Below are 13012 nucleotides of genomic sequence, written 5' to 3'. Positions count from 1 at the left end.
AGCCTTGTGCTACAGTGCAACAGTCATTTTCAAGGGACCGTTTTGCTGAACATCTAAAACCCAAACAGCAATCAGGCTGGAATGAGTCCCCCAAGATGGGGAAATCTCTTTTGTCAAGCTCAGACCTGAGCTTGGGAGCATTCAAAGAATCATAGAATAGTTCAAATCCCTGAGCTTCAGCTGTCATACTGGAGAGTCCAGCTGCCAAAACTAAAACTCTCGGGCACATCCCAGCAGCTGGGGAGCTACAAGCCTCATCCTCTACAAACCACTGTCTTGCAGAGCTGCCTCCCCTGGGCACCTCCTCTCACTCTGCTCACTGCAGCTTTCCCATCATCCAGGCTTGAACTACCCACTCGGGCACCGGGCAACAACCAGGCAGTGATGTCGCACGTTGTGCCTTAGTTACCTCCAAGTCATTGAGGCTACTGGAATGAGACCTTAATCCAACATTAAAGCACTGAGTATGTATAGGATCTGCCCCTTTATACAGTGGTGAGTCAGATCTGGGGATGCTCAGATGAGAGAAAGGTTCAGTCAGTTTGGGCGGCGGAGAGCAAACCTGAGCAGCAGGAAGGGTGGCCAGGAAAGCACAACACACAGAAACAGAAGCGGCAGGAGAGCGCGAGGATTGTGCTGATGGGAGCCAGGGGTGCAACATTTTCAGGTCCCCCATGCAGGCCAAAGCGCTGCAATGAACCTGCCCGAGCCAGGCTTCAGCTGTAACCCAACTGAAGGCTACAGGCCAGGCGCAGACATTACCTGGGGAAGGAACTCTGTGGCAAACAGGGTTAGCTGCCTAGAGCTGAGTAACTGCCCAGTGGATGCACAAACGGATAAAACAGGGCACTGCTGGTCTGCCACCGGAGCTGGGCAGAGGGGACTGAAGGATGCACGGGCAGCTCAGAGCATGCAGGCAAATCAGAAGCAAAGCTGCATGGGCACTGCTGGAGCTGACTGCCTGATGTAAAGAGGGCTGGGAGCCTGAGGACGTCCTTTGCACCCTCACAACACGCAGAACATGCTGGCAGAGAGCTACCAGAAGCTCGCAGCACAGCCTGAGCTGTACAGAAGGGACACGCAGCTGACAGCTGCTGAGTGGACAAACTGCTTCCTAAAGCAGTGCACTGCTGTTTTATTTCTTATTTGCCTGCCTTATAAAAGGATCCAGTCTGAAATCAAGTTTTATTAGCAGTACCCTAGTGAGCCAAGGCAGCTGGCTGGAGGAAGAGACAAGCTCGAACGGGCAGTCACAGCCAGCGAGTCTGAGACTGACCCCGGCGCAGCAACTCTGGAGAAGCAGCAGAGCCACCAGGATGCAATGCTTATGTTAAACAGTGGGACTACCAACCAAGGGATAAGGGGAACTACCAGCTGCCAAAAGACATTAGTATTTAAAGCAAAGGGAATAGAAGTGACCAAACGCGAGAGCAATATCGACTCTTGCCATGCTGTTTGCTTGAGGAGGCTGTGTTGGCTGTTAGGCGCCCCAGTCCGTGCTGACACCAGCAATGCTGGTGCTGGGGGCTGCATTTTGCCCCACTCATCCTCTAGCTGAGGTCATTTGGAGACAACCCGGGGGGGCTTAACACCTTCTGCACCATGCTGACCACGGAGCTGGGTGAAATGGGTACCCCCTGCCTGCCCCAGGAGTGGGAGTGCTGGACCAGTTCCAGGCTGCAGACCAGCTTCCCCAGCAGCCCACAACGGGGATTTGCAGTCACTGCAGCATCCTGAAGTGTCTACACACACACAGTGTGCTGACTCCACACCACGGTCATTCGTAGCACAAGATGCACCAGCACCACTCGCTCAGGCTGCAGCAAACCCTGCCCCAACGTCCTGCTCTCAGCAGGAGAGATCAGCCAGACTCAGGAACACCACAAAGCAATAAAAGCCTTTCCCAACAGCGATGCGATTCACCTCTAAACAAACAGCCTTCCCTCACCCACCTCTGGAGATCAGTGCATCTCACAATTCTTGTTTAACAGCCTGCAAACACTTCCCAGTGATCAGTGCTGTCCACATGTGAGACAACTCCTGTCTGTTCTCAGCCCCTGTGATACAGAGACCAGCAGTCCTGGCAGGTAGGATGCTTTGCAACGCACCTGAAAGGGACACGGGTAAGGTGAACTCTCTGAAAATAATGGGTTTTAACTAATTCTAGCTTCCTTAAAATAGAATGAGGTTTAATAGAGTCCATAAAAAAAAAGCAATCCCTTATCATGTACCTACACATCTCCAAGATTATCCCTACAAAGACTCTCAAGAACAAAATGAAAAGTTTTGTTCAATGAAGCACCTCAGGAATACCAATGCACTAAAAAATCCATTTATTACACAGCTCTATAAGTAAGGAAAATGTGGATAAGACACGACACATTTTCCTCCCCATCACTGAAATATTTTGCTCAATCACAGATCTTTGGATGAGGCTGGCAGCTGTGGATAGGTAAGTGTTTTCCAGCAGCAGCACAGGACAACATACCGCAAGTCAATGCTCTTCCTTTCAGACTATTTCAATGAAACTTTGCAGTTTCTCATCTGCTTCCAAAGAGACAGAGTAACTCAGGACACGGATGCCCTAGAATATATATAAGCCTTAGAACAGGCAGTGCCTTGGCAAAAACCACTTTAAAAACAGCGCTTTCTAAGCAAGGGAACCAACAGACTCTGCTTCAGTCCCTGGGCAGTCACAGGGAACACCTTCAGCAAATAATTTGAAGGATATTTTCCAAGCTCTTTCTCTCTGTACCACACTGATCTTTTCTGGGAAGGGATACCGCTGGCTCCATTTTCAAAAGAAGTTGCACCCACAGCCCTGGGCTATGAACTTCAGCACATCTCCCCATCACACCCTCGGGCGTCCAGCCCGGACCTCAAAGAGCTGTGGGTTTAGGCAGTGCCCCACCTGCAATACTCTCACCCAGGATTTGCCCACCCTTCTTTGTTTTTGCAGCAAAGCTGCAGGCAGAAGGCTCTCCAGATTCAAGTGCTCCTGCCTCTGACCTTGACAGGACACAGCACAGTCTCAGGCTCGTCTTTCTGCAAGGACACGATGTGAGATCAAGGCCATCACTGCAGCCAGTTTGGAAAAACCATAGTGAAAAGCAGCATGTTGGTGTCCAACAACCATTTTTGTGATTTTTCTGATTTGTTGTTGTTGTTGTTGTTTAAATTCCATTGCAAAATCCCTGTGTGCTGGGAGGGAGAGGAGCACGTGCAAGGCCCAGGGTGGCTTTCCACCCAAGAGGAGCAGAGGACCTGGCAAAGTATCTCCATGCAAAGGAAGAAGCGATGCTGCTTGGCAAGGCGGCAAGCAAAGGTTTGGCTCTGCCAGGGCAGAAACCCACCAGCCTCGTGAGGGTCAGCAAGTAGCCACGTTACCATCAATTGCCGTTTATTGCAGCCACAGTGATTCCCGATGGCCAGGTCGTGTCCAACCCCACTTACACCAGCTATACGCTGTGGTACCCACACTCACAATGCTACGGATAGCTCGGGCACATGTGTGCTGGAGGGCAACTGCACACAGCATGGTCTCACCCTGAGCAAACCCCGTCATGGGAGAGAGGCAGCAAAGCACCTCACACTGCTCCCTGGAGCCAACAGCATCCCCAAAACATGCTTCTGATCTGCTACCAAATTATAACTCCATACCCTAAGGATGCAACTTTCTATAGTGGAAACAAGATTTTTTTAAAGGTGCAAACATGAGTTTGGCTTCGGACCTAAATCCCAGTTTTCAAGCACTGAATGCACCTCCCGTAGCAGCCCCTGTCATTCAGCACATTCAGGGAAACCATTCACTGCACAAATCTGATGTTAGTGCCTTGATGTGAAACTTTTGGGACAGAGGCACATTTTGGTGGTGCAGACAGTCCATTTCTGACAACGTCACTTCATTTGCTTCTCCTTCAAGGGTTTTCTGCCATCTCCCAGATGTTCCCCCCATCCTTAATAAAACCTTTAGTGCTACGAAGCCAGAAATTTCCCCTGTCCATGGCTACGCCACATTTAAAACCTCCCAGCCGCCCTGTGCCCTGCTGCTAATGACATTCTCCCAAGTAGCCCGTCTGCAAACTCTGCCTGACCTGAGAACCAGCATCAGGGCAGGGGGCAGAGGGTGGTGGCAGCTGCCACCAGACCACGTCTCAATGGCCAGCCTGTCACCTCCGTGCTGCAAGGGGACACATTCCTCAGCAAGACAGCATGGTCAGCGTGCTCTCCCACACCCTATCTGCTTCCCTTCTCAACAGGAGCACAGACTCAGCCCTTCATCTTATCCTGAAAGAACGTGTTTTTCTCCTTTTTTTTTTTTTTTTTTGGGGGGGGGTGGGGGGGGGGGTGGGGAACAAGAACCTACAAGTGAGTATTTGGCCTTCACAACCGATGGGTTGCAGCCAAACTCTGCCATATGTTCCAGCTAATACATGTGGGCTTTGCTTCCCATCCAAGAAAGGAAAAAAAGGACATTTATGAGCCGGGATTCAGCAGGAGCATGTGGGAAGGAAGGGGTGGGGAGGGGATGCTATTTTTGCTGCTATAATTATTTGGTGACCAAATCCCTGACCCTTGACGTCAGCTCTGGAGGGTCTGTTTAACTGACCAGTTGTCATGGAAAGGAGAAGGACTGGTTGGGAGGTACAGGCTGACAAGGAACAGCTCTTTGCTGCCTGAACCCACCCACAGTCAGACCCCCTGCCTTCATTATTCATCACTAGCTCATGGCCAAGAAATAAAAATGTCAGTACCTTATTGTCGATACATTGGCTGGAAACAAAAGCATCCATGGAACTTTGCACCCTCCTTCCTGCCATCAGTTACTGTTAAAAAGCACAGGCCAAATCCTGATCTCAGTTTCCCCAGTGTAAAGGCAGAGAAACACCACAGCCCTCAGCTGGGTCACTCTGGGTTCACATCGATTTATCCAAACTCAGCCTGGCCTTGGTCCAGACTACACACATGGAAATATGCCATGTGCAGAGTACAGGGGTCCCTACTCCTTGGGAACAAACCCAATCACAATGACTAATTCATACCACCTCCAAAGGAAAAAACTAAGATAAATAACCCCTGAATCCCTTGCTCCAGATGTCAAGCACTGCTTCGAGCCCAGAGTCCCGCTAGCAAGGCTCCTGCAGCACTCAGGAGATTGGCAGCAAATGGCTTAGTTACTGACACGATGGTTTCTCATTACTGCCCACGCTATCCACGATGAAATCACCAGTTGTACGAGGAAACAGGAACAATCCTTGCTGAAACTTCAGGCACAGCTAGTGAGTACTGGGCATAAGTTTGCTTAGCAGGGCTAAATTGCATTGCTCATTCACATGCAGTTCATTATCAGCTGCCATTAGTTATTCCTGTGGCCAAGGACAACAAAAGGACTCGGCAGAAGCCAGAGCAGAGCTTGCTAGCACGTATGGATGAGATTTAACAGGCAGCACAAAAAGCCATTTAACAAATCCCAGCGCAACGCGGCGCATGGACGGGGCAGTTCAGCAGCAGGGCTCTGCCAAGGAGCAACCAGCAGAGGAAGCCATCGTAAGACAAGTGAAGAGCAAGGTGCAAAAAACCATGGGGAACTAAGGAGATAAAAGAACAGGGAAGGGGCAGGTTCCCAGGTTACAGCACAGCAGCAGGAGTCTGTTCTCCAAAGCCAGTGGACTCTCCCTCGCTGTCGGTGCCCAGTTTTGCCCAAGTTGGGATGTTAACTTAGCTCATGCACTGGGATGACTTTAGATCAAGACCTCAAAAGATCCAGTGAAACTGTGTGAGTCACACCGCTGTCTTCTCCATCATCCAAGCCACGGTACCAGGGGTTGCCAAGAAATAAGAAGGAATCCAGGCTTACCTTTTTTTCTCCAAAAGACTGAGAAATTTCGCAGGCTGGGACCTGCCACTGGTATATTTTGGAGCCCTGGCGTGGCTGCATAGATATAAGGTGAGAAAGAAGAATTTGGCAAGACAAAAAAGTAGCCCTGGCCATCAAATGGCTGATTACTAGCCTGTATGAAATGAGCTTAGTGGGTCTAAGACCAGTTTGTGCTAACTGGTTGTGTCCCGATTTGCAGTGGTGCTGAGCAGGGCTGTGCTAATTTACTATCAGTTGAAATGATGTGGAAATCTGCAAACACCACAGTTTTGCTTTTGGATTTGCTCTATTAAAAAAAAAAAAAAAAAAAAAACAAACAAAAAAAAAAAACACAAAAAAAAAAAAAAAAAAAACAAAAAAAAAACCACCAAACCAGCAGAAAGTCACTACAACCATCTAGCCTAACTTTGAGTACAGCACCAGCCTGGAGTCAAGTCCAAAAAGTCAAGACTGAGTCGCCAGTGAAGACAGCAAGGGAGTCCAGTGTAATTCTTGGTACATTGGTTTCAACTGCTAGCTCACCTTCAGCACAAAAACATGTGCCTAGTCTGCATTTGCTAGTGTCAGTATCGAATCACTGGGTCACCTCTTTCCCCCTCTGATAATACTTTCAACTCAAAACTTCAGAAACTTTTCATTTGAAGTGGTTGGCAAGAACAGGGGCAGTTGGGTCAGTGTCCTGGATTTAGGGCAGGATATTTAGTCCTGCCCAAAACCCGGGACACTGACCCAACCATCAAGACTCAGAGTTTTCCATCCCATAAACTGAGTTTATTTTTGTCTACATAATGTTAACTTTCTGAGCACTAACATTTACCCTCTGGTGAGGACTAGGAATGCTCTCTCAGAAAATGTAAATAAAGAGACGTTCCAAGAGATTAATTCTGGGATCTATTTATTTATCCCGTATCTCAGTAATACCAATTCTTAAGATTAAAGATAAATAAACACCGCTAATAGTAATAATCCAAATAATAATGATTATCTGACAGTCCTACTATAGGTCTTTGTCTAGGATGTGTCATATAAATCCTACAAAAACAAGACCAACCAACCAGACCGACCCCACAGAACAGGTGGTGACTCTGGTGAGAAATAGCCTCAGCAAGCTGCTCCTGCTGCAAAGACTTCTAAGTAGCAGGGGTTTGCATGTTATTCTGTGTCACTACCCATGAGACACCGTAAGTGAAATCACTGTGATCCCTAGGTAGGTAATCCAGATGTCTGTCAAGGAGACAAAAGACTCTGGCCCAGTGCAACGGTGCAGAGATGGGCAGCAGTGAGTAGTTACTCAAGGTGGAAAGAATTTGGTGGAGAGGTCTTAACAACCATCCCGAGGTTTGCTACAGGTGCTGCGAGACAGATGCACAAGCATGGCTGGTGGTAAGCTCATGTAAGCACTGGCAGAAGACAGAATGATCAGTCTGGAGTGGTTAGAGGCCTGGTTTTACATACCAAGTCTCCTCCCTCGAGTTTGGATTCTTGTAAATAGGGAGTTTTCAAAGGCAGAACTGGAGTAGGGCAATAATCTGTATCACAAATGTTTCTGAAGTCTGGACTCCTACTCTGGGGTTGGGTTTTTTCCTCCTATGGTCTTTTATCAAGTCATTATTGTGTCTGTGTTGCATTTCAGAAATCTTGGTGGCACAGGTGGGCAGGAAAGTATGGTGCAACCTAAGGACACGTGCCCAGCGGTGCCTCTAGCACTGCCCCCCATCAGCTGCAGTGTGGAAGACCCGGTGGAGAAGATAACGGTTCAAAGTCAAAGTTCTCCCCAAACAAGGCCACTAGAAAGATTAAGCTGCTTGTATAAAGTTTATGTGACCAAAAAAAGATTTTTCTTTTTAAAGAAACAGCTTTAAAGAACAAATAAACAGCCTCTCCTACAACACAGAAAACCTAAACATTATTGTTTTATGCCTGCAACACATGAAATCATGATAACAGAACCGAAAAACATCTCAGATGCAGCAAGGGGGAAATCAAGACAAAGAATAAGCCAAATATAGTCAGATTCTTGCCCCTTTTGCTCCACCTATGATCTGACATTACTAAGAGAGGAGCAATGCCCTACGTGCTGGAGACTTGTTTCATTTATTGTTTTAAACCCCGAGCACAGACCAAAAGGCTTTTCCTCATCTAGATCCAAGGCTGGTGGTTACAGACTACATACGTACGATTGATTCACTGATGTGCAACAGGGCCTGCAGGCAAGTGGGAAGATGAGACAGACCATTGCGAGTCAGCATTTACAAAATGGGAGCAAGTGCTCAGTAGCAGCACACCAATATACAGAGAAAATGAAGATGGGCTATAGCGATCAAACCAGCAAACAGGCCAGGGGATGCTGTGGTTGGGAACAAAGACGAAACGAGGGAAAGAGACCTCAAGGGAAGGGTTAGTAGGGTAGAAGAGAAGCAAGACCTGGTTTCACAACGGGTACAGTGATCAACTTTTCTAGGTTTCTTGTTACTTTTGGACCAAGCTGACTTGCAGGAGTCAGCATGGGGACTGGAAGCGATGCTCTGTCACAGGGCTCATAGCAGACTGTCCGCAGCAAGTTCCAACACGGCTACTGAGTCAGCAGCTCGTGGCCAGCAAATGTTCCCACGGTACACATCGTTTCCTCCTTCTCCGCTCACTCTCAGAGCTAGAAAACTCCCCCAAAAGGGGGGTTAGAAACATCATGGCCTGCAGGCTAGGTTTTAACAGAAACAAGATGACTAAGGCAGCAAAGCGAGGAGGATGTGATTAATAAAATACTTAAGAGGGCAAAGAGATCCCCCCCCACACCCACCTGCCAAGCCTAGAGGGTATTTCATTGACAAAGACCAAGCAGACAGCCACCAGCGTAAGGCAAACTGCCCTTCTGCCCATGGGACGTGACATCAGAAACCCACTGAAGGACCTTTTCTCTGTGGGCTGGAGAGCCCACTACATGCACTACAAGAGTTAAATCCCATGTTCTCATCACCTTCTCTGTTTCCACATCTTCTCAAAGCCCATCCCACTCTAACTGCCTCAGCTAGCTGTACCCAGTGTATTTCTAAATTACCTGAAAACATCAGCTCTTCTAGGAAAAGGAGGAGTCTTTGTACTTACAATACATATTTGGAATCTGCAAAGACTTGCAAGCGCATTTGGACTTGGTCTGCTTGTTCAACGCAATTTGTCTCCAGTCTCTGCAGAGACTGCAGTCAACCTCAGAGGCCTGATCCAGAGCCCAAAGTCCACACAAACCTTCAGCTGAATCCACAAGCTGTCCCAGTCTTGCAGTGCACCACGGTCTCCCCTCACATCATGCTAGAGTCACCGAAAACACTCAGGTCACATCCGTGAAACGGAACAGTGGTCTTCGGAAGACCCCAGCCTGCTCCCAGAGCACAGGGGGTGGCTGTGCTGCCCCAAAAGCGGCAGAGGCACACACAGTCCTGGCCAACATTTGGGCTGCGCATCTGTCCAGCAGGACTAAAAGCCTTTGCTTTTCATACCCCACAGGAGTGTTGCAACGATTAGCTCATGTTTATTCAGCACCATTTTTCAAAGCACTGCACAAGAGCCAAACCCTTCGATTTTTTTTATCTGTTCCTTGCTCTGTCACTCCCTCCCGGAGGGATGTGTTTCTCCCCTCCTGAGAAACAAACAAGCACAAAGTCAGCGGGAGTGGGAGGTGGGAAGCACATTCCAGGCTGTTCCTCCTCTCTCAAACCACAAATGCCACCAACCCCTGCCGTCTGTCCAGCCCGGCCGGCACCTCGCGCAAGTGCCCAGCATCCAAGGCCTCCCCACGCAGTCCGGGCTGGGGCCGGACAGGATACGCGGCAGGATGTTTAACCTCGCCTCGTTTCCTTTTTGGTTTCAAGGAGCAAAACAGGGGGGTCAAACAGCCGCCGCTGGAGCCGTGCAGCCTGCCCACACAGCCACGGCAAGGTAGGGGGGCTCTGCACAAGCCCCAGTTTGCAGCTCCCCTTCTCAGACACGAGGCTGAGCAGATGCTGCAGCCGAGGTCTCCCTGGAGGGCGCGTGTGCCGATTGCATCCCAACCCTCCGGGAACGTGCCAAAGCCTTGGCACTCAGCCTTGGCACGAGGGAATGGTCCACATCCGAGCGTGTGTAAGTGCTAGAAATTAGACCTCATGTTTTGCGCAAGTGCGGGCAAATCCGACGTGGGACGTTTTCTTCTGAGCACAGACTTGTTGAGCAGTCCTGGGAACAGAGCTCATGCTCAGGCAGCAGCAAGGTGAGGATGTGGACAAAGCACTACGGGTTGCTCTGTGGGACAAAGCTGATCAGAGTGCTGCTTACAAAACCCCAAGAGCATCAGAAAGGGTTAAAGAACAAGGTATTAAAACATAAACAGCTCTATTCAAAGAATACCCTCCCTTGGCTACGGTGCCCAAAACCCAGGCATCCATGCAGATAGCAAGAACATCCACTACTCCGTCAGAGAGCAGAAAAATCAAAGTGTTAGCATGAATATAAAATCATTAGACATTACAAAAGCAAACTAAGATGAGTCACGCATAAGAAAAAAGACTGTTTTCAACACATTGGTTTGATAAGTTTACAATGCATTTTAAAATGAGGAAAATAAAAACCTCAGACCCAGTAGAAGCAGAAATGAAAGAACAGACCGTACCCCCAAAATCATCTGGATTTTTGTGTATCGATTTCACTGAAATGGGAGACAAAAACCCCATTCCCTAATTTAGAGGAAAGTTTTTTGATGAGCTGGACATGAGCAAACCTTTGTGACTCTGGGAAAGGCTTTGGGTGCAGGAGAAGAAATCACTTAATTTTTTAGCATGACGAATTTAGTGTCACTTCCCACGGATGGTGATGTTACGCAGAGCATTCTTCAGGGTAAGGACCACAGGAAAATTCTGCTACCTTCACTGGGATTGCATATGAGCCAAATTATAGTCCCAGTTCACTCCCAGGACTTCTTTCAGGAACTCTATGCAGCACATGGACACCAGAGTTTAAGCCAATGCAGTTCTAGTCCCTGACTTGTAAAAATGACATTAAGGCAACGGCAGAAAAGGAAGTACAGAAGAAGCAACATAGCTATGATTTTCCAAAAGGTTTTAAAATGCAGTAGCTGATGATTTGCCTCCTTGATCTGCTGCTGTGTAGGCACTGCACACAGGCACTGGCACTGCCTGGGACAGATGTTTGCTTCTCCAACTAGAAAGGGGTTTCAGCAGAATCACCCTCCCCGTGCTCCGTTGTGCAGGTCTTCACCTATTAAGCTGCCTACAGCAACTAAAAGGTTACAAGTGCGCTCAAATAAAGCAGAAATCCAGCGGGAAATGTTCCAGAACTGTTTTAAACATTCAGCTTGGCATGAAATAAAATTCCCACAGTTTCTGTCCTTGCTAGTCATGAACAGGAAGACTTACTACAGGTACCTGGCTTGACAGAGCACAAGTCTTGAACTAAAAGAAAAATGCCAGTAACCCTCCTGGCGTGGGGCGTTTGGGTTTTTTTTGTTGGGGTTTTTTTCTTCTTTTTAGCAAGGAAGTTCAAATAACACTGTTTTCCTCAGGGAAGGTAACAGCTACAAGGCAGAAGTTACTGGGATAAGAGGCCGATGCTCAAGATGTCAGCGGCTGCTAAATAAATACTGACTGCACAGTGTTATGCAAAGTATTTCATATGGCACAACAGGATAAAGACCATCAGATCCCAGCAGCAGAGGTTATATACCTCCCAGCTTCGCACACACTCCCAGCTCCTGGAACACAGCATCGGTTCAGTTTGTCTGAAAGGGGAACACCTCTGGCAGAGGGCACCGGGGTGTTACTGGGGGCTTTCGGGGGGGGGGGGGGGGGGGGGGCTTTTCTCTGCAAACTGAGGCAGATCATTTTCGGCATTATACTAGGTTGCACTAACAGACAAACAAAACCATCGCTCCCCCAAACCAAAAAAAAAAAAAAACAACCCAGGAGACGCACAGGTAAGCCAAGGCTGGACAGAGTCCGAGTTGTCATCCAGGATGCTCTGTGCCGGGAACAGGCCACGACCACTGACCGCACGCATCGGTGAGAATGCGGGGGGGGACCATGCCCGGGCGGCTTGAGAGAGATGGAAGCGGAGTGGGGACCCCCCCCAACACACACACCTGGGAGGTTTGGGAGGACAGAAGAGCCGACAACCTTTGGGAGGGGGAAAGGGGAAGCGGGAGGTGCCTACCTGGATGTAGGCGCGCTGCAGGTAGCTGTAGGGCACCCTGCGCTGGAAGTCGGCTCGCACCTCCTCGGCGGCGCGGTGGCGGGAGGCGGCTCCCAGGCGCGGCTCCTCGCAGCGCCGCACGCAGCCGGCGCGCCGCAGCACGGAACCGAAGAAGGGCAGGTCACCGCCGGCTCCGGGACCCGGCGCTTCCAACCGCACCTGCCCGCGGCAGCGCCGCCGGCACCGCAACCGCGCGGCCCGCAGCTCCCGCCGGCTGCGCAGCGCCCGCTCCAGGCACCGCGCCGCGCCCGCGAAGTCGCCGCCGTAGTACGCCTCCACGCCGCTGGCGTACAGCGCGTCGAAGGGCTCCAGCGGGCCGCCTTCCCCCGCACACCCGCCGCCCGCCCGGCGCTCCGCCGGCACCAGCAGCGGCAGCAGCAGCAGCGGCAGCAGGGTCCCCCAGGGCCGGCTCCTGGATGCCATGCCGGCCGCACCGGCGGTCCGTGCGATGGGGAGCGAGGGGCCGGTGCGGCGACGGGGGCGGGGGGGGGGCCGGCCACAGCGTAGCGGGGGCTCGGTGCGATGGGGTTCCGGCGGCGGGGCTGCAATGGGAGAGCGAGTGCGGTAGAGTCCGGGGGTCCGCGTAACGGGAGCCGGGCACCCTGCAACGGATCTCGGGGCAGTGGGATCCGGGGCCGGGGGGGGGGGGGGGGGGGGGGCGGTCCGTGCAGCGGAGCGCGGTGCGGCAGAGCCCCGGGGGTCCGTGCGACGGCTCTCGGCGCAGCGGGGCCCGGGGGGCCGTGCGAGGGGCTCCGCTTGCGGCTCTGCCCTAGGCGGTAGCGGGGCCGCGGCGCGGCTCCATGCACGCCCGGCGCTGTGCCGCCCTCCCGGCCCGCCGGCACCTCTTAAAGGGCCCCCGCGCCGCCGGCCCGGCCCGGCCCGGCCCGGCCCGCCCCGCCC

General features: G+C 50.9%; 1 protein-coding gene across 3 annotated transcripts in view; it reads right to left on the bottom strand.

The window, feature by feature from the left end:
- Nucleotides 1-12563, bottom strand: part of P3H2 (prolyl 3-hydroxylase 2) — a 74843-nt gene extending 62280 nt beyond the window's left edge. For all 3 annotated transcript variants that reach the window (XR_007506387.1, XM_049803245.1, XM_049803246.1), the window contains exon 1: nucleotides 12074-12563. Coding sequence is in view for 2 of the 3 variants with exons in the window: in XM_049803245.1 (XP_049659202.1) it covers nucleotides 12074-12535 (462 nt within the window). In the remaining variant the exon portion in view is untranslated. The remainder of the gene's footprint in view (nucleotides 1-12073) is intronic.
- Nucleotides 12564-13012: the final 449 nt, after the last annotated feature.

This window comes from Accipiter gentilis, chromosome 6 (assembly GCF_929443795.1).
Source record: "Accipiter gentilis chromosome 6, bAccGen1.1, whole genome shotgun sequence".
NCBI classification, from domain to species: Eukaryota; Metazoa; Chordata; class Aves; order Accipitriformes; family Accipitridae; genus Astur; species Astur gentilis.
This window is presented reverse-complemented; position numbering and strand designations above follow the sequence as displayed.